The sequence below is a fragment of the Paramisgurnus dabryanus genome, chromosome 21 (assembly GCF_030506205.2).
Source record: "Paramisgurnus dabryanus chromosome 21, PD_genome_1.1, whole genome shotgun sequence".
NCBI classification, from domain to species: Eukaryota; Metazoa; Chordata; class Actinopteri; order Cypriniformes; family Cobitidae; genus Paramisgurnus; species Paramisgurnus dabryanus.
The window spans coordinates 12285133-12305475 of record NC_133357.1 but is presented as its reverse complement, the minus strand read 5'-3'; the positions used below and the strand labels follow the sequence as shown (position 1 = coordinate 12305475).

General features: G+C 37.9%; 1 protein-coding gene across 2 annotated transcripts in view; it reads right to left on the bottom strand.

The window, feature by feature from the left end:
• The window catches only part of b4galnt1a (beta-1,4-N-acetyl-galactosaminyl transferase 1a), a 31247-nt gene that overhangs the window by 8343 nt on the left and 2561 nt on the right, over positions 1–20343 (bottom strand). For both annotated transcript variants that reach the window (XM_065285615.1, XM_065285614.1), the window contains exons 4-7: positions 16087–16263; positions 11376–11482; positions 5440–5480; positions 4719–4899 (exon numbers count right to left, since the gene is read on the bottom strand). In XM_065285615.1, coding sequence (XP_065141687.1) covers positions 4719–4899; positions 5440–5480; positions 11376–11482; positions 16087–16263 — 506 coding nt within the window. The remainder of the gene's footprint in view (positions 1–4718; positions 4900–5439; positions 5481–11375; positions 11483–16086; positions 16264–20343) is intronic.

The window sequence follows — 20343 nt, the reverse complement described above, 5'->3', positions numbered from 1 at the left end:
TTTAAACGATAATACTAACCGTGAGGACATTTTATCATGGTTAATCATGAAACCGGTAATCGTCCCATCCCTATTCCCTTCTCAGGGAACAACAGTTACATACGTAACCAGACACGTTTTCATGTGTCAAACACAATTATGCAATAAAGCATTTTGGTACACTGTAAAAAATACTTTGCTGCCTTAACATTTTTTGTTGAATCAACTTGGATTTACAAGTCATTTCAACTTACTATTATTTATCTTGACTAGAGATGAGTTGTTATAACTACAGGTGATTTGTTATAACTTATAAATTTAAGTTGACTTCTCTCAACTATATTTTATAAGTTGTGACAACTAATTTCTGTTGACATGACTTGTAAATCTGAGTTGATTTAACAAAGTTTTTTTTACAGTGTATAAAATCAACATTCACATACAGAAGATATAGGCATTTAAAGCGAACAGTTTAGCACATGTGCTTAAAAAGTCTAATAGTCTTGCATAAAATAGATTCAAGCACTTTCAATGACCTGTATCTATGTATGTATATTTTCAAAAACTTCCCAGGGCCTTGATTTTTTCCACAGATTCACAAACTTGAGGATTTCAAGGACCCGTGGGAACCCTGTATATTTATCCAAAACAGTCCCTGCATTTACTCAATCTCACAGCTCAGACCATAGATATAAATACAGGAACAAGTCCCTTCCTCCATTCTATCGCACTGTAGATGTAAATAGATGCTACATTTGGCAGTTTCAGAAACATAGCTGCTGAATCCGGTTTCACAAAATGCATACATGAACTGCGTGTTTGCAGCACTACTTTTTAGCCCTGATGTTTAGTATGAAGTGCATTTATACTGCATGTGTGAGCATCACAGAAGCATCTGCTGTGATAATTTCAGTACAGAGTCTTAAAGGGGACATATCATGCAAATCTGACTTTTTCCATGTTTAAGTGCTATAATTGGATCCACAGTGCTTCTATCAACCTTGCAAATGTGAAAATGCTAAACCCAGTAACTTAGTTTGGTAAACCATTCCCCGCAAGCATGTGAAAAAATAGGTCACTGAAATTTGGCTCCCTTTGTGATGTCAGAAGGGGACAATACCGCCCCTTAATCTACACTATCCGACCTCAGCACTGCCATTTAGTGCAGAGATCATGTCATTTGCATTTAAGAGGGCACACCCAAGAACAGCACATTGTTGACATCTTAAAAAAGTATTGTGAAATGTCCCCTTTAGAGCTGTTTTAACTAGCATGGGTATATTTGTAGCAAAAGCCAAAAATACTTGTATGGGTCAAAATATGGATTTTCCTTTATTACAAAAATCATTAGGATATTATGTAAAGATCATGTTCCATGAAGATATTTTGTAAAATTCCTACCAAACATATATCAAAACTGTATTGTTTATTGCTAATAATTAATGACTTCATATGCACACCTTTAAAAGGTGATTTTCTCAATATTTAGATTTTTTTGCACCTCCAGAATTCAGATTTTTTTAGAGTTGCACCCCAGCTAAATTTTGTCCTATCCTAACAAAACTTACATCAATGGAAAGCTTATTTTTTAGATGATGCCTGGTTTTGTGATTGAGGGTCACATATTAAAAACACCACATAGACATGTAAACAACAATAAAAACTTGATTGTCACTACAAGGGGACTTTAAGCAAAAATTTAATCTGCACACTCAAAAAATCTAGTGCTTTGTAGTGATGTCACAAAAGTACTAATATTTTAACCAAAAGTCCAAAGTTTCTAAAAGGAATCATTTCTTCTTGTGAAACCTTTGCCACTACAAAGAATCTTTTACAGAACAGAAAGATTCTGCGGAAGTTAAAGATTATTTAAAGAACCATACAGCCTGACAAAGATCATTTGAAGAACCTTTATTTTTAAGAGTGTATAATACATTATGTTGTATATTCTGTGTGATTTTTTGTTTTAAACTTTCCTATTAATGTAATCTTCGAAAGTCTTGATGTTTAGGTGTACAATTCTAAACGTATTTTACTATATATTTAAAACCTGATCTAGATAATCTTGTTTATAAGAATCACTAGAGGGATTGTGTTTGAGATTGTGTAATATACTGTAGTTTTCACATCAACCTTACCCTTACTTAGCTTACGGCTTTTTTGTCAAGGTTTGCTTCCTTATTCCTTACTAACACAAACCTGTTTAACAACACTGTAAGAAAACATGCTCTGAAAAATTATATATTTTCTTTTGCATGTGGAGTGCTGCAGTCATTACAGAGTCATGCATGCAATTCAACACCTGTTTGTTTAGTGCTGGGGTGAAGGGTTTAGTAAACAGGGCTTTTTTGTGCAAGCCATTACTCCATTGTGTGTGTGTGTGTGTGTGTGTGTGTGTGTGTGTGTGTGTGTGTGTTATATAAATTAATTTCACGGAATGAGACTTTCATTTCATGGTAATGATATATTTCACGGTTTACATGTATGTGTTTTTCAGCTTTGTTTATATTGTTTTTGGAATATACAAATTTGCAGAAATTTGCCACTCACTAATAGGTTTTTAACTAAATTCTCATCACATTTTTTAAAATATAATACGTTTTAAATAATAATATGATTTTGTTACATTAAAAATTTATAAATCACATTTTTGTGTGGGAAGTACTCTTTTAAGTGAGAGCGAGCGAGGATAGAGAGACCCGCAGCGGATTCACAGGCGCTTACTACAAAATTTCAGTAATTATCCTTTCATTTGTTATGACTGGATTATTTACCGATTCTCTGTCACACACAGTCTAACATGTACACACGCACGCACGCACACACTACATACAGGTGCTGGTCATAATTAGAATATCATCAAAAAGTTGATTCACAAATTCCATTTAAAAAGTAAAACTTGTATATTTTATTAATTCATTACACACTGATATATTTCAAATGTTTATTTCTTTTAATTTTGATGATTATAACGGACAACTACGGAAAATCCCAAATTCATATCTCGGAAAATTAGAATATTGTGAAAAGGTTCAATATTGAAGACACCTGGTGCCACATCCTAATCAGCTAAATAACTCAAAACACCTGCAAAGGTCTTTAAATGGTCTCTCAGTCTAGTTCTGTAGGCTACACGGTCATGGGGAAGACTGCTGACTTGACAGTGGTTCAAAAGATGACCGTTGACACCTTGCACAAGGAGGGCAAGACACAAAAGGTCATCGCAAAGCAAAATAGGCTGGGCTGTTAGAGGCGAAGATAGAGGCGAAGGGAAGGAAAAGCGAGGTAGAAAGAGGAAGATGTGGTAGAAAAAAAGCGTAAAAGCAACAGGAGAGGATTGTGAAACAAAAGCCATTAAAAAATGTGGGGGAGATTGACAAAGAGATGACTGCACTGGGTTTGTAGGATTTAAGATATAGGAATTTGTAAAATTATTACTTTGTCCCAACTTGTCACAACTCCCATTTCCATCCTGTACCATCTGCATACTGATAGTGATCAAAGACTATTGCAATTCAATATATTTATATTCTAGCAATGCTCTCCCACATATTTTGCTATTATAACTGCACTTATTTCCACCTTTGGTTGCAGAAGGGTGATAATTGACCAGAAATACACAGTTTTACTCTTGCTGTTAACATTTCTCAGTCATATCGGCGCTCCTACAGATTGAACCACTGTAGTGAATCCACCCTTAAAGGTTTCAGCTGTCGAATTCCTTGTGTCAAGCCACTCTTGAACAACAGACAGCATCAGAATCTTCTCGCTTCTGGACTGCTGCTGAGTGGTCCATATGTATGCTCTGATGAAAGTAAATTCAGGGTCCCAGAGTCTGGAAGAAGAGAGGAGAGAGGGGCACAAATCCACATTGCTTGAGGTCCAGTGTAAAGTTTCCACAGTCAGTGATGGTTTGGGGTGCCATGTCATCTGCTGGTGTTAGTCCACTGTGTTTTCTGAAGTCCAAAGTCAATGCAGCCATATACCAAGAAGTTTTAAAGCACTTCATGCTTCCTGCCGCTGACCAACTTTATGGAGGCAGATTTCATTTTCTAACAGGACTTGGCACCTGCACACAGTGCCAAAGCTACCAGAACCTGGTTTAAGGACCATGGTATCCCTGTTCTTAATTGGCCAGCAAACTTGCCTGACCTTATCCCCACAGAAAATCCATGGGGTATCGTGAAGAGGAAGATGCGATATGCCAGACCCAACAATGAAGAAGAGCTGAAGGCCACTATCAGAGCAACCTGGGCTCTCATAACACCTGAGCAAAGCCACAGACTGATCGACTCCATGCCAATCTGCATTGCAGCATTAATTCAGGCAAAATGAACCCCAACTAAGTATTGAGTGATTTACATGTTCATACTTTTTAGTTGGCCAAGATTTCTAAAAATCCTTTCTTTGTATTGTTCTTAAGTAATATTCGAATTTTCTCAGATACTAAATTTGGGATTTTCCTTAGTTGTCAGTTGTAATCATCAGAATTAAAAGAAATAAACATTGGAAATATATCAGTCTGTGTGTAATGAATGAATATAATATACAAGTTTCACTTTTTGAATGGAACTAGTGAAATAAGTCAACTTTTTGCTGATATTTTAATTATATGACCAGCACCTCTATGTCTAATATATATATATATATATATATATATATATATATATATATATATATATATAGAGTGCTTGGCTATAAGGATTTGCTTTGTCTACAATGTGTTCTTAGGCTCTTACCTACATCTGCTGTGTTGGGGTGAAACAGTGTGTTTGTGTAGGTGACAAACTGCAGCTGTCTGTTTAGCAAAGCCAGCGATTCGCTCACAAAAGTAATGTGCAACTCTCCTTCTCCACTGATTTGCACTCCATTCACCAGCGCTGAAGTATCAAATGTTCCCATTGTTGCAATTAGATCCACCTGCAATTGGCACTTTATGAGAAACAGGTTCTTTGGACAAATGAATGGAAGACGCAAACTGAACTGAATTACACTTTTTACCACTATTAACTATAGCCTTCACTGAATATATAAGATAAGTCATTGTTACTAAATAAATAAATTTCCATGTTGATGCAAATATTAGACCATTTGTTACAATGCAACCCTGTTGATTGAATTAATGGAAATATTGATTTGATCAGATTTTAGTTTATGTGTAGAATAGGGGTCGACTAATAAATACATGTCTGGTGTAAAAAATGAAAATTAATGTCAAAATTAAGACAACAAGGGCTCTTTAAATGCTTGCAAACATATTTAATTATGAGAACAGTTAATAATAACAACATTATATTAATAATGCTAAGAACCAAAAAGTCAAAGTCGACATGCATTCCGTTAATTATTTGTAAATAAAACCTCCCAAATGTTTTATGGTTAAGTATTAGACTGCACCTGTCAAGATGACTAACAGTTTAGTTTTAGATGGTTATTTGAGATTAAAAACTGTACACTTACCACATAGGGACCCTCTCTGGATATTTCCTTTAGACTCAAACCTTTAAGAACACAAAAACATGGACTTAAATTTAGGGATGCACCGATACCGATACTGGTATCGGCCTCGATACCACATTTTCTGAAGTACTCGTACTCGTTAAAAGTCCCCCGATACCAGGGATCGATACCACAGTCTGAGAAATGTCTATGTTTGAGTGTCGTGTAAGGGGTTAATGCCTCTTGTGTTGTCCAAAGAGGCAGAGTTTACAACAAACTGGAAAACTAGTCCCTTGTTTTTTGTTAAATTATATGACTAAAGCTGTTACCTGTAAATTTAAATCAAGTTTTTTATTAAGTACTCCGTATCGGCAAGTACTGAAATGCAAGTACTTGTACTCGTACTCGTATTCCAAAAAAGTGGTATCGGTGCATCCCTACTTAAATTTGTATGACAACTGTCTAGAACAGGGAGATTCATGAGGATTAAAGGTATGGTTCACCCAAAAATTGACATTTTGTTCTAAACCTGTATATGTTTTTATTTATTTATTTTTTTAAACAATAAAAGACATTTTAATAAATGATGGTAAGCACACAGCTGAATGGTACCCACTGACCTCCATATTTATTTTTACTAAGGAACTCGGTGGGTAACGTCAAATGTGTGGTCATTATCATTTATCAAAACTTATACCACAGGCCTGTTTATTTTTTTGTAAACCACACACCTAACCTGTCAAACCAGAGCAATGTTTATGGTTACCTTGGTATAAGCAGAATAATTCAACAACCCATCGTCAATTATTCCTTACATCTTCTTTGTTGTTCAACAGAATACAGAAAATCATAAAACAAAATTTTATATTTTGGTTGAACTGTCCCTTTAAGGCCGTAATCATTGCTCAGTATTAATATTTTATTTAATATTCAAAGTATTTAATATATTTTAAGGTGTACATTTTCACACACGTTGCAATTATAGCTTTGGGTTAAAATAGCTAATTTAGCTGTTTACAAGTTCAAGTCTGATCTAATACCTTTAACATTGTAACATCTCTGAGAATGAATGACAAGTAAAACATATTCATTATTCTCATGGTGCATTCACACCAGATGTGATTCAAGCATTAAGCATGAGTGATTTACAAGTTAAGTCAATGCAAAGATGCGATAGACATCCTGCGGTGCGATTCGCATAAATGAGGCGGTGCGAATGACGAGCAGAGGGGGACACTACTTGAGTATTTTAAGTACATTTTCCAAGCATCTGTGTTTTATCAGTGTTTTTTTTTTACAATTTACTTTACAAAAAAATGTTCACTACATTCTAAAGCATAGAATCATACTATTCCTTTTATATTGCATATTAAAATTGATTTAAGACCCAATTACATAGCTTCTACTTTGCCATTTTGAGTTTACTTCATAAGCGTGTGAAATTCTAGTCATCGAGACATTCACACGGACATTTGCATCATGGTAGGGGCTTCTGCGACTTTGCTTGCTTCCTGTAATCACGTCACTACTAGAGCAAGCTCCTGATTGGTTAAAGCGGCATGTTTTTCCGTCAAAGTAAATTTTTTTTTAATTGCGCATTTCCCGCGGCAACACTCAATTCGCGCCATTCACACGAACTATACGCACGAATGAGGTGGAATCGCGTCTACCACGCTAAATGACAGTAATTTACCAAACAGCGCCGTCCAAAACGTGACGTCCTTTAGGGATGTAACCAATCGGTTACTCGTTCCTCCATCAGCCAATGACTTCATGGAAAATATTGATAGACAAAACATGTAGCCAATTATATAACGAATTCAACGATCTCTGTGTGACTTTTTTGTGTTTGTTTGACTTCATGTTGCGCTGCAAGAACTGACTAACCTGGCTCCACCCTCCTACGTGCTTCCGCTTAATTTTCATTTCGCTTCAGCAGTACGTCTGGGACTGCTCTGTAGAGTTTCGTTTTCTCCTGCAAAAAATCTGCAGGTCCAATCAGCGAACAGAGGGGGGGGGGGGTGGCTAAAAACTATGACGTTGAGGTTGTGCATCAGTTTGAGTTGTAGTTCAGAAATGGCAGCGGAGAAAGATGTGGGAAAAGCTATTCGGTCCGTTGTTGCAAAGCTGCCGAAGCTAAAGCCGGAGCAAGAACCAGGTTTGCTAAGTTTTGTTGGTCTGATTATTTGTACTTGTTGTTTCCGGCCGGTTTCGGCGCATGATATACGTCACGACCACACGTTAGTGACTGCGTATGGCAGATCCTGAGAGACTCTGCGCAGATCCAATAGTTTTAAACTTCAACAGAGGACCCTCCTTAACGGAAGTAACGCTTTGCAATGGAGCGTGGCCAGACTCTCTGTACAAATGAAATGAATTTACGAGAGTCTGGTTGGACCAGGCTAAGAACTGACAGAGAGATGACGTCAAAGTACCGCGAGAGTGAGTCGAAATTAAACTACTCTGTAAGATTTCTTGAAGAGCTCTCGCGGTACTTTGACGTCATCCGACTTCGGCGCCGCATAAAGTCGAGCAAGCCAGTGACGCGGCTGATACGACACAGTTGACTGTTGTCTGTTCCGCCCCAGCTTTTTTTTTTCTTTTGTTTTGTGTGCCTGAGCTTCGTTTACAGTCTGGGGAGACGCACGCTGTAAGTTTGAAAAAAAAATGTAGCAAACATGTCTGAGGGACAGGTCAGCCGCGTCACTACAGTCACGTGACTTCACACGGTTCACAACAGAACCAAAAGAGAAGACCATGCTGAATAAAGTCGTAATTCTTGCTATTTTTGGACCAAAATTTATTTTCGATGCTTCAACACATTCTAACGGACCCACTGATGTCACATGGACTACTCTGATGATGTTTTATTACCTTTCTGGACATGGTAACTGTACATAGATTTTCAATGGAGGGACAGAAAGCTCTCGGACTAAATCTAAAGTTAAAACATCTTAAACTGTGTTCCGAAGATGAACGGAGGTCTTCCGAGTTTAGAACGACATAAGGGTAAGTCATCAATTACATTAATTAGCCAATTTCAACTGCAAAATGTATGCTTTTAAACATACAAAAAGGCTATTTCAAACATGGAGAGGCTTCTTCGTGATCTTAACTAACAGATTCTGCACAAAAAACTTTGAAAAAAACTTTCTTTCTCATTATCTCGAAAGTTGTGCTGGCGACTTGTGTCACTGGTTTCGGTGACGGGTCACAAATGTTTGTACAGTACGTGTTGTATGTTCCTTGGGGTCAAAGTGATTTTGTAGCTTTAACAACATGTATACTAAAGTCTTTTACCACAGTAAAGTGACTTTAACTGTGGGTTCACACCAGACGTGGAAGAGGCGTCAAGAGCAAGTGATTTACATGTTAAGTCAATGCAAAGACATGAATAGGCATTCTGTGGCGCGTTGAGCGCGAATGCAGGGTTTATACAGAAATCCTTAAGTTAAATTTACTACTTTTTACTACCTTTTTTACTACCTTCAGAATATTTTTTAAAACCATCACGACACTGAATTGCAAGTGTTAATCAGCGACTTTTCTATTATTTACACAGATTTTGACATATATAACATACAAAAAAAGAATTAAAGTGAAAAAATTCTTCTGACTGAAATATTTTTCAGGCCAAGTCATATTCCTTTACCTAACACTTTATGTAGGCGAGACCAATAGCATTTTAAGGGGAGATTTTTTTTGCCATAAATTCCACATTGAAGTCTCATGTGGCATATATATAGCTGTAGTTTGCAGGGCATTTCAGATTAAGGCGAAACAGCTAAATAACTCACTATATAAAAAGAAAACATGAATATCACCACCTTTAATGATTGTTTTATTAATTATTTATTAATTGTAAATGTATTTATTTTAGCATTTACTAATAATTTTTTAATCAAAGTTGAAACTGTTAACATTAGTGAATGCACCATGAACCACCGTCAATTACTGTAATGACATAAACAAGAATTAATTAATGATTATATACTTGCAATATATTTTTCATTGTTTGTTTGTTATATAATGCATTTACTAATGTGAACAAATACAACTTTTTAATATCATATTATTCAGTAAACATAAACAAATAATCCAGGGTCTGTTCTGTTCACACAACAGCTTACAGTCACAGCTCTAATACAGAAACGTTATGTATGAACGAGTAACTCAAGTCAAACTCGTGTAGAATTCGCACAGGATGTCTGTAACCATAGTGAATGTTGTTAATTGAATGACTGTACATTTATCAACAAATTATTATGTTACAATAGAGGCAGCGCTGATCTGCTAGTTTATGCGCAATGTTTCTGCTGTTTACTTTCTCCTAAGACCTAAATGGTCGTGTTTATATGAGGATATTTGCAAAGACGGGATTTTTGAGGCATATGTGTTATTTAAGGCCAATAAAGCGGCAAAAATACGTACAACACATGCTCAATGAGAATCGAATGCGCGGCTTGCATGCTCTTCTGACACAGAAACTGCGGACGCACTGTTGTTTGTGTTTGAATGGCTTAAAATCACCTGTTTTTAAACTGCTGTGCTTAAATATATGTACAAATGTTACGTTTTTGTGACCACACACAAATGCAACTGCAAGAACCGACAGGTGGATGACATCAAAGTCCCGCGAGAGCATTTCGGAAGCAGTCTCCTCTTATGATTCCTCGTCAATCGCTCTCACAGGATTTGGATGTCATCTGCCTCTTGGTTGTTGTGGCGCCACATGAAGTTTACCCACGAGTTAAACAAACCCGTTGTACCAGCCACTGGCTATATCAGCATAGCATGTAAAAGCGTGCCGCGGATGATCAGTAACGTGAGAAATCATTTACCCCTAAAATACCGGACCCCTTACGTTAGTCATACTGTGCAAAGACACGCAATTACCTGTTTGGTTTTCTTATCCCACGAACTGAAAGGCTTGCCAATCTTCATTATTTCGCTAAGCCAAGTCAATCGTCTTTTACACTTTTATCGATCTTCAAAACATCGGAGCCTTCCTGCATTATAAGTTTGACCATGCTAGCTGAAAAAGTTTTACCTCAGCTTAACGTGATACAGTCAGAAAACCCGGAGTGGATCCGGTCCGTAGTGATTACAGAACGCTTACAGCGGAGAGAGGAACGTGATTTGGCTCCACTTCAGGCTTTGATCACATCCCAGAGACGAAAGATCTTTGATTATTTTCCCAGATATGCAGGTGATTTGAACTAATTTCCAGGCATCATAACATTACAAAAGGCAATCGAAAATTTACTACCTCGTCAGATGACGCTTACTACTTTTTACTACTTTTTACTGGCCTTAATTTGGCATAATTTAATTTACTACCTTTTACTACTTTTTACAACCCCGCGGAAACCCTGGAATGGCCAATCAGGAGCTCTAGTAGTGACATGTTTACAAAAAGCGAGCGGGGTGGCGGAAGCCCATCCCATGAGACGAATGCCCAGTTACTTGTAATTCTTGACGTTTGTGCTTCTACTTTTATTGCTTCTCTTTAAACTCGTTTTCCTCAAAATTCCGTTCCTGAAAATTACAGCAATCAGCCGACTTCAGAAAACTCAAACTTTAGCTTTGGACAAGCTATGAAAGGAACAAAAACAGACTTTAAAAAGGCTTGAACCCAGCTTTCATATTGCATCAAAACCTACAAATTGTATAATTCATTATGTAATGGGTATTCCCAGATCGCATCACAAATATGGAAACTGTTGGTTAGAATGATTAATGCACCTGATCATCTAAAATGTCTGGCATCTGTCTCAATACGGTTTGTCTTAAAAAAATTTCAAAATGTTTGTAATGTTAAATATTTACAATGGTGCATCACACATCTGCAAACAGTATGCCATAATAATATCCTATTTTCTTTACACCTTATTAGACCACATATCCTTAAAAGTTGCTTATGGACATCATCATATCATTTCTTATTTTTTTTTTACCTGGGATTAGAATAGTCCTTGTCGGTCTAACCTCCACACCTTGAGTAGGGTACTGAAGAGGGCTGTTGGCTTCAGCTAAGATCAGCGAATCTGCAGCTGTATAAGTCCTTAAGTGAACAAAAATAACAATGATAATTTAACAGTGTAAACTTGTTAGGCCATTGGCATTTAGTAAGCTGACAAAGATGCCAGAAATGTATGACATAACATATCACCTGACAACCTGTTCAAACTGCCAACCTTCACACATACAAGTTCACTCCAAAAATGTTTTTACTGAAAGTGGTTCTTAACCTGTATGACTCTTTTTTTTTTTGTGGAAAACACAAAAATTGCTTATATCAGAATGGCCATGCTGTTATTTTCTATACCAAGGGTGTGCATTCCTGGTCTTGGAGGGCCGTTGTCCAGCAAAGTTTAGCTCCAACCTTCATCAAACACACTTGAGAAATCTTATCAGACGCTGCAGGATTACTTGGAAAGGCTTTCGTCTTGTCTAGTCTTATGTCTTAACTTTGACAGACTCTCTCCGCACCAGGTTTGTGCACAATTCAGAATTGAACTGAGAATTGAATTGGAATTCAAGAGCCATTCTTGAATTTGAATTGATGTCAAAAACAGTATCTAGAATTACGATCCGAATTTAAATAAAAGGAAGCAGAATTGCAATTCAATAGAAATTCAATGAAATTAATATACTTATTATACAATAAGTGAAGTGTTAAAAATTAATTTATGATTGCATTACATATTCTATAAATTAAATTATATTGAACTACTTGTACAGAATAAAGTAACAGGAAATGTTTTCCCCAAGCAATTCATGTTAAAAACACATAACAAATAATTAAGTTAGATTTTTTGTAATTGTAATTTTATGGAACAAGATGGAAGACTTCATTTCCCAGAATGCTTTACTTTAACCAAGTATTTAAAATTGTTGCCAAACAATTTTCCAAAGTAAATTTCCTAACACTAAATGTATGTGAGATTTTTTTGTTGTGTGACTGTTGAATTTCTTTGAATTTCCATGAATTCCACTTCCTGTCATTCCAATTCCAATTCAACTTCCGGAATCAATTCAATTCAAATTCCAGTTCATGAATGAATGGAGGCCAATTCTGAAATTCTACAATGGTGCACAAGCTTTCTCCGCACTGCTCTCGAAACTAAAAATCATGGATTTGATCAACTGGTCTATCAACGCAATTAACACAATCTTCTTGACGTGTCTGGCGGCTCTTTTTGTGGAGGACATTGAAGATATGTATCTATTCGGAACCACAATAACAGGCCTTTTTCTGACTGGATAAGGCACTGCTCTGGTTTATCAAGAAATTAAGATGATGATGACAGCTGTCCAAAGCCCAAAAAGGCTTCCCAGGATGAATGAAGCAGGGGGCAGAGCGGTCAGCACTCAGGCTGAGACTATCAACAACATTATGAATAACAACATGGAAATGAACCGCATTATGGATTACATCATGGAGACGTTCACGGATTTGAAAAAGCTTATGGACCAGAATGGACTAAGGGAGTAGGCGTGTAAAGGAATGCGGCTCCTCACCCAAAGATCAAATAATTATCTGCTTTCAGCCGCCCTTAATCAACACTTTCCAAGGCCGCTGTTGGAACAACAACTCCTCCGGAAGAGCACTGCAGCGAGACGCTCTTGCGTTCCCTACCCTATCTCCCGCAGACACCTGATGATTGCTGACTCTGTTTGGACCTAATCAAGGTTGTCTCCATGGAAACTTGCTGTGTTAATGCTTTGACATCCTGCGGACTGAGGCACCGAGATTTTGGATACCAGGTGAAGCGACTCTCTCCAGGCCTACACACACACAAACTCTTACACACATACACATATATGCAATCACCCACCCTATACCATCATCCCTCGCCTTCGCCACTATGTACCCCCAGCCTGACAGGCGGGTGTGTCTCTCAACCCCCCATTACCCCCTACCCTGTTGCAAGGCGTGTTGTTCATGTTGTGAAGTGGACTGACTATGTGCTTATGTTGCAGAGTTGTTTTTTTCCCTGTTCTCACACTGTACTCCATTTGGAGCATCGTCTTAGGATTTTTTTCTCCTCTACTTCCTCATGTAATGTGGTACTTCTTCCTCAATACCCTGTCGACCTGTTCCCTTGTCAGATTTTATATATTGTATGTATGGACAGGTTGATGGATAATTTCGCTGGTGGCCAAGTGACAAATAAAGTGACTGATTGAGGTGTGTTTAATAAGGGTTGAAGGTAAACTTCGCAAGACAGTGACCCTCCAAGACCAGGAATGCTAACCCCTTTTCTATACAATATAAGTGACTAGGCTGTCAAGTGGTAAGGGTTAAGAAGGTTTCAAAGTCTATGTATACTTTTGGCACTTTTATGATGCCTTTTGTCTTTTCTAAAGCAATACGCCCAGTATTGCATTAGAGCTGTCTGAGGGTGAGTAAATGCTGGCAGACTGTTCATTGTTCCTTATTTAAATGGATTGTTTACCCAACAAAGCGATCTCTAACATCACTTGCTATGGTCACAGTAGAACAGGGCTATTCAAATCTTACCCTGGAGGGCCGGAGCACTGCATAGTTTAGCTCCAACCCTTATCAAACTTACCCACCTGTAATTGTCTAGTGATCATGAAGACCTTGATTAGCTTGCTCAGGTGCGTTTGATCAAGGTTGGAGCTAAACTATGCAGTGCTCCGGCCCTCCAGGGTAAGATTTAAATAGCCCTGCAGTAGAACAACATATATCTGAGCAAGTTAAAACGGACATCAACTGTACAATGAATCATTATTATAAGCTCAAATGCAGGGCTGGACTGGGACATAAATTCGGCCCTGGCATTTTGGCCCAAACCGGCCCACACTACATAGGCTGGAAAAAAAGTTTTCAGTGAAAATATCTAAAAATTCTTAAATTAAGATGCTTTTTCTTGATGAACAAAATTACCCAAGAAAATAAGTCTAGTTTTTAGACAAAAAATATCAGATTTAAGTGATTTTGTGCATAAAACAAGCAAAAAAAAAAATCTGCCAATGGGGTAACCAAAACAATCTTGAATTTTTTTTTTAAACACTAAATGCAAGAAAAGAGTGAGAGTTGACACAACAAACACTTCTAGAACGTGTTATTTATTAGTTTAGTTTAGTTTAGTAATCCTCACTTATGAATCCTAAAAACAAGCCCACTTTCAAAATTCAAAATTTGCCATTGAATTGCTGTCTTTTTACAAAATACAAGTGCTGCTTACAGTAATATTGAAAACTGATTATTACTTACTTACAGGAAGTATTCACTATATTCACTGAACTAAACTTGTGTGATTTAAGTAATAGAGATTTTTAACATTATCTGTCAAGTGTGTTGTTATATACAATAAACATATATTTTTCTGTAAGCAGATCTCCTGAATTGTTTGATTTTGCTTGAAGAGAAATGATACGTTTTGAAACAGACAATCAACGAAAAATCTACGAATCAGATATACTCTCGTAGTCACAGAGCAAAGAGTGCAATTATTTTATTGCAGCTTTATCACCATAATTTTGTGTTTTTGACTCAGTTTTATCAAGGGGTATCTATCTACCGCAGTCACTACACTCACTTCTCCCTCGTCTCTCTCCCTCTCCTCACTGACACTTTGCGTGCTGGTGCTTCCAGTGCCACCACCGCCACCATCATCATCATCATTATTATCACCAGCGATGCGAGTTGAAGGTCCTGCTGCCCCAGAAAACATTTATGTTATTTTAACACATTTTGCAGCGTCTGCCTGAATAGCCTGCTTCTTTTTGTTGCGCAGTTTTTCTGCGCCTCCCTTGCATTTTTCTCCATCTCTCTCGCTCTCTATTTTGACACGTGAACTGACCGAAGATGCACGCTCGCTTGCACAGAGACCAAAGCGGTGATTGGGCCAGCTTAATGTCAATCAAAAATAACCAATGGGCTGCTGCTGAGTGGGCCGGTCTATCTAGGAAAAGAAGGACGATGACTGGGCTGGGCAGTCATTGGGCCAGCTTAATGTCATTAAAAAAAAATAACCAATGGGCTGCTGCTTAAATGTCAGTGGGCCGGTCTGTCTAGAAAAAAAAGACGCTAACTGGGCTGCTCAGACAAAGATAGTATCAGATGTTTCGGCCCAAAAAGTATGTCGGCCCACCGGGAAACTGCCCGGTGTGCCAGATGGCCAGTCCGCCCCTGCTCAAATGGCTCCAAAACAATTACTGACAATGGGTTCTTTTAAAAGCTTGACTTCTTTCAGTAGAGAGGACCTGAGGCCATATTGACCATTATACTATTATTCATAAAATGATTGCATAATCTAATCATTAATATCTTTATAGTTCTCTAATATCTCTGTGTACTTAAAAAAAAGCTACGCGGAGAGCACAGCACAAACGCAGTGTTATTTGTTGTAGATCTTTTGCATACTGATAGTTTCACAGGGCTGTGCAGTCTGTGCTTTTGATCTTTATCTAATTGTCAGGAGCCGATCCACCAAACAGTACGTTCTAGAAACAAACTTGAAGTGTTCAAATGTAGCAGAGAATGTGTGCTGCTTGGTAATCTAATTTGAATATTTTTTGAATGATTGATCCAAAACCAAAATGCGTTAGACTGTGCCCCACTCTCCTGTGGAGGCTGATGCAATGGCACCTTTGAAGCAACTGAAGTAACGCTTGCGCTAAAAAAAGACATACCTCTTACGGAAGCTCTGGTACTCCTTATCTCTATATTGTTTTGCTCTTGGCAGGTCCGATTCTTGTAACATGGTATGTAGCTGGGTAGCTGATACCTGAGGGAACAGTAGCTGAGCAAAGGGTAAATTGATGGGTGGTTTGTTGCTTTCACAGACACATCCATTAATGGCAAGAGTTCTGGTTAAAAGGAATAAAATAAATATTTTGACTTATATAGAAACATTTTAAGGAAAACACTTTCACATACACTGAATAAAATAAAAAGTACAATTAAAATAAGCAAATTTACACTGTTTTTGTCATGAGTGTATGTACATAACTAATAATACTTTTAAGATATGAAGGAGCAACACCATATGAAACTTTCAAAATAAGTAGAAGGATCTTAAAAGAATGGGCAGAAATCAAACTGCAAATCATGTCATTTACAAAACAACGTATAAAAGAGGTTAGTAAATGGTGCCGCTATGTCAAGTAAAGAGGAAATGGTTTACACTCAGAGGTTATATTATTTGATAGTAAAATGATATGGGCTAGCTGTTTGTCATGTCCATGGCCACACACTAACAACAATTTCCTGTTCAAAAATTTAATATCTGAACTTTGCACAGTAGCAGTGGTGGCCGTTGACTTCGTATATTTCCAGGTATACGGGGAAAACCCAGATAACTTCTGGCAAATTTAGATTTGCTCTACAAGTCGTCTGGCAAAGAGGCAAGTCAAGCCAATTTTTAATGCAGAGAAATCGCGGCACCAATCAGAAACGTTGGGGCGGCTTTATACGATGAAGACAGTGCATCAGCAACGGTAAAGCAGATTTTGTACATTACACAGATGGATGCCGCTGTGAAACATCACTCGTTTGAATCAGCTATCACGTCTGTTTTAAAGTGCCCATCTTATGACTGCTTTTCCACAAGTTAAATAGGTGTATGAGTTCCATAAAGCATGTTTCAAAAGTTGTTTGCTCGAAATAGCTTGTAGGAAGAGATTGTTACCCATCTCTAGTAGCCTCTGTTTCAGTGCATTTCAGATTGTGCCGTTTTGAGGTGGTCATTATATATTTATGAGCTGCTGCTCCTTTGGCCACGCCCCACTACTAACGTCATGAGCGCGTGCTCAGTGATATCGTGAGCAGTACAGACCATACTGTGTTATTATTTTAATATTATTATTAACGGTTTATGTTGCCAACAGACAAATCAAGCAGAAAAGTATCACTAATAAGTACACTCCAGGAGAAGAAACTCATGACACACAATGATTCCAGAGTAAATTGTGATATAGCGGTTTCAACAATACACTCGTTTTCCCTGGACAATGCTAACATATTCCCGTTATAAAACATTTTCAAACGCATTATTTTCGCAAATTACAGAAAATTAAGACCCGGCGGGGGATGTATACTGCTTGTGGACCACATGCTAATTGCTAAAAGCTAGCGGGAGGTCCGGACCTTAAAGTTATAAGAGACTCGAGGGTACGTTAGCCTCGTCAGAAAAGCCGGGTCGATAAGGCCCGGTCTCGGTTAGTTTGGCAAAACAGTCTTAGTTTGGCAAAGCACTATTACTTAGTTCATGTAGAATTGTCAAATAAAGCCGTTAAATATTTTTTTTACTTCCGAAACCACGCTGCAAACTATCTAGCCTGCAAAAAATATCTATATAGCCTAACGTTACTGTCTACAAACAATAATATTAACATCACAGCGTTTCAAAAAAAGTTGCCAGCCAGCGCCAGCGTTTTTCATGATTTTCACAAAAGTTTAATGTCTTCCAGAAAATGTTCTTCTTCAAATATATAAACATACAATATACCAAATGAAAGAAGAGACCCTCTGCTTTTAAACAAAAAAAAACGTTTCATCCTACCTTCAGTAGTTCTTTGTAATCAGCTTTTGAATATGGGTAGCAGAGCCCTGCGTGGGACTTTTTTTTTTTAAACCCGCGCCCGCTGAATTTATGACCAGTCCCGATCGCTCCCGCGGATTTTCTCAGAGCTTGTGAAAACAGTACACAAATGCTCATACAAAACATTGGTTCAGATTAACATCCAGAATAACAGATTTCTACACTATTGTGTTTAAAATTAGGGATGTTCACGAATGGTCGAATATTTGATCTGCAATAATAATTCTAATGGAAAATATGCTATTGGAATGTTTGTTCGTTTGTTTTTAATGCGCCACCGTGCAGTCTGTTATGTAGCCTATGTTTTTTCGTTTGCTCCGGGCTCTTACTTGGTGTTTCGAGTCTGGTTGATAGCGTACTTTGTCATGTCCTCAAACTTTAAACTTTGCTTGCGTTTGGGGTTAGAGTATAATATTTGCTATACTATAATTTCTGTAAGATCAAACAGTACTGAATTCGTACTAACGACTGCATTGAAACCAAGGATTTGACTCAGCCTTCGCTCCGCGTGGGGTTTTACGCAGTTAAAATGACATAATTTTTTAAGCAGTGTTTTGTAACATTAACCGTTAAAACAAAACCTCAGTTTTTAAATGTATACTGCATTATACACATGCACAAAATGATTAATTAAACAAACAAACAAACAAACAAACAGTTTAACTGTTAACAACCTGATTTGTCACTAGTGCTCACCAGTTCTTCCAGACGCGAGGCACATAGTGTATAACAGCATTGGGCATGTGCTCCCCGAAGTTGCCACGGTATGTCCCACATAATGTTTAGCTTAATTTTCTTTTCAACTTCATGTGTTGACCCCATATCTATTACATGCAAAATCCCACCGGGACCCGTAGGTCTCCCGCAAAAAAATTCTGACCGCCCACTCCCGCCCGCAGCAAAGGTGAACCCGCCCCCGCGAGATTTGCGTTGGGTCCCGCGGGAGTCCAATCCCAATGCAGCCCTCTAAAGGGTAGGTTTCTGCAAAAACACCACATTTTGAGCAAAAAGCAGAGATAATTCCATTTTTGTGATGGACTTTTTATAGAGTTCCCATTCAGAGCGATCTTTAAAGCAGACACGGACATGCAGCAGCTTGCCATAGGGCAATACTTCCGGGTTTAAAAAGTTGGAAGTGCGCCACCTAGACGGAAAAACTCGTCATTGGCAGGGAAGCGTTTTCTCTTAATTGACTAGATATCTCGTCAATGGCGGGGAAAGAGTTAAAAGGCAAAATATAACGTGACTGCTTACCTTTTGTGTTGATATAAAGATCGCAAATCGAATCCAGTCTGTTTCAGATGTGTGAATGATCCATGAAAGTCCAATAAAATACATCCAATGACCATTTTTGTCCACAAATGCGTATAATCCGTGAAATATAGTCTGTTGTTTAAATCAGATTTCACATGAACGTCTTATCGCCTACAATCTTAAGACTATTTGCGTCGTAAAACACTGTATATGAGATCACATTTTAGGTTCAAATAAACACGCGTTAAAACTGTTTTTAAAAGTAGGCGGGGGTATAATCCATAATATCCAAATAGCGCTGTTATTTCCGTGAGCCATGATAACAGCATAGAGGATATCAGCGAAGTGACTGCTCTGTGCTCTCTAGTTACCTGGTGGGTGGAGACCTGCGAGTGGGATGGTGGGCGGGAAAATTCAAACAGAATGTGACGAAACGGCTAGTTACGTCACTTCGGAGCTGAGTTTGAACTCGTGGAATCTGAGACTCAAGGCAGAGGACATTCAGAAACCTGTATCTCACTCAAAACAGCATGGATGGAATTTTTTCCAAGTTTATATGCGTGTGGAAGCACCAGAGACACAAAATAACACACCAAAACCCAGAAAAAGTGAGTTTTTCATAATATGGGCACTTTAAGCGATTAAAACTTTTCCTTTTCATTAAAAAGAACAACAAAAAACAATACTCGAAGCCTTCATATCTAAAAAAGATGTTATCGCCGTCTTACCGACTGAAGTCTGATATACCAGCTTGCAACTTTGGTGGCTTAGCAAGAGTGGCGAGCCCTCTGGTAGCGGTGCATACGTCATCCCCTTCATTGTTCTGATTGGTTTTAGGTCTATCCAATTGCGCCCAGAGAAATTTGAGCGAGGTCCGTTGGTGACGCCCCTTTAAAAATTATTTGTCTTTCATGTAAACTTATGTGCATCACAAGTCATGTCAAAATATGTGCCTGCTGCAGACGCTTCAAACGGGATTTATAATAAAAGAGACGCTCTCGTTTGCCAGATACTCGCTTAAACTCATGGGTAATGACAGTTTAGTGTTAAGTTAGTGTTTTATCATAAACCTTTTCAACACATGTGCAGCAGG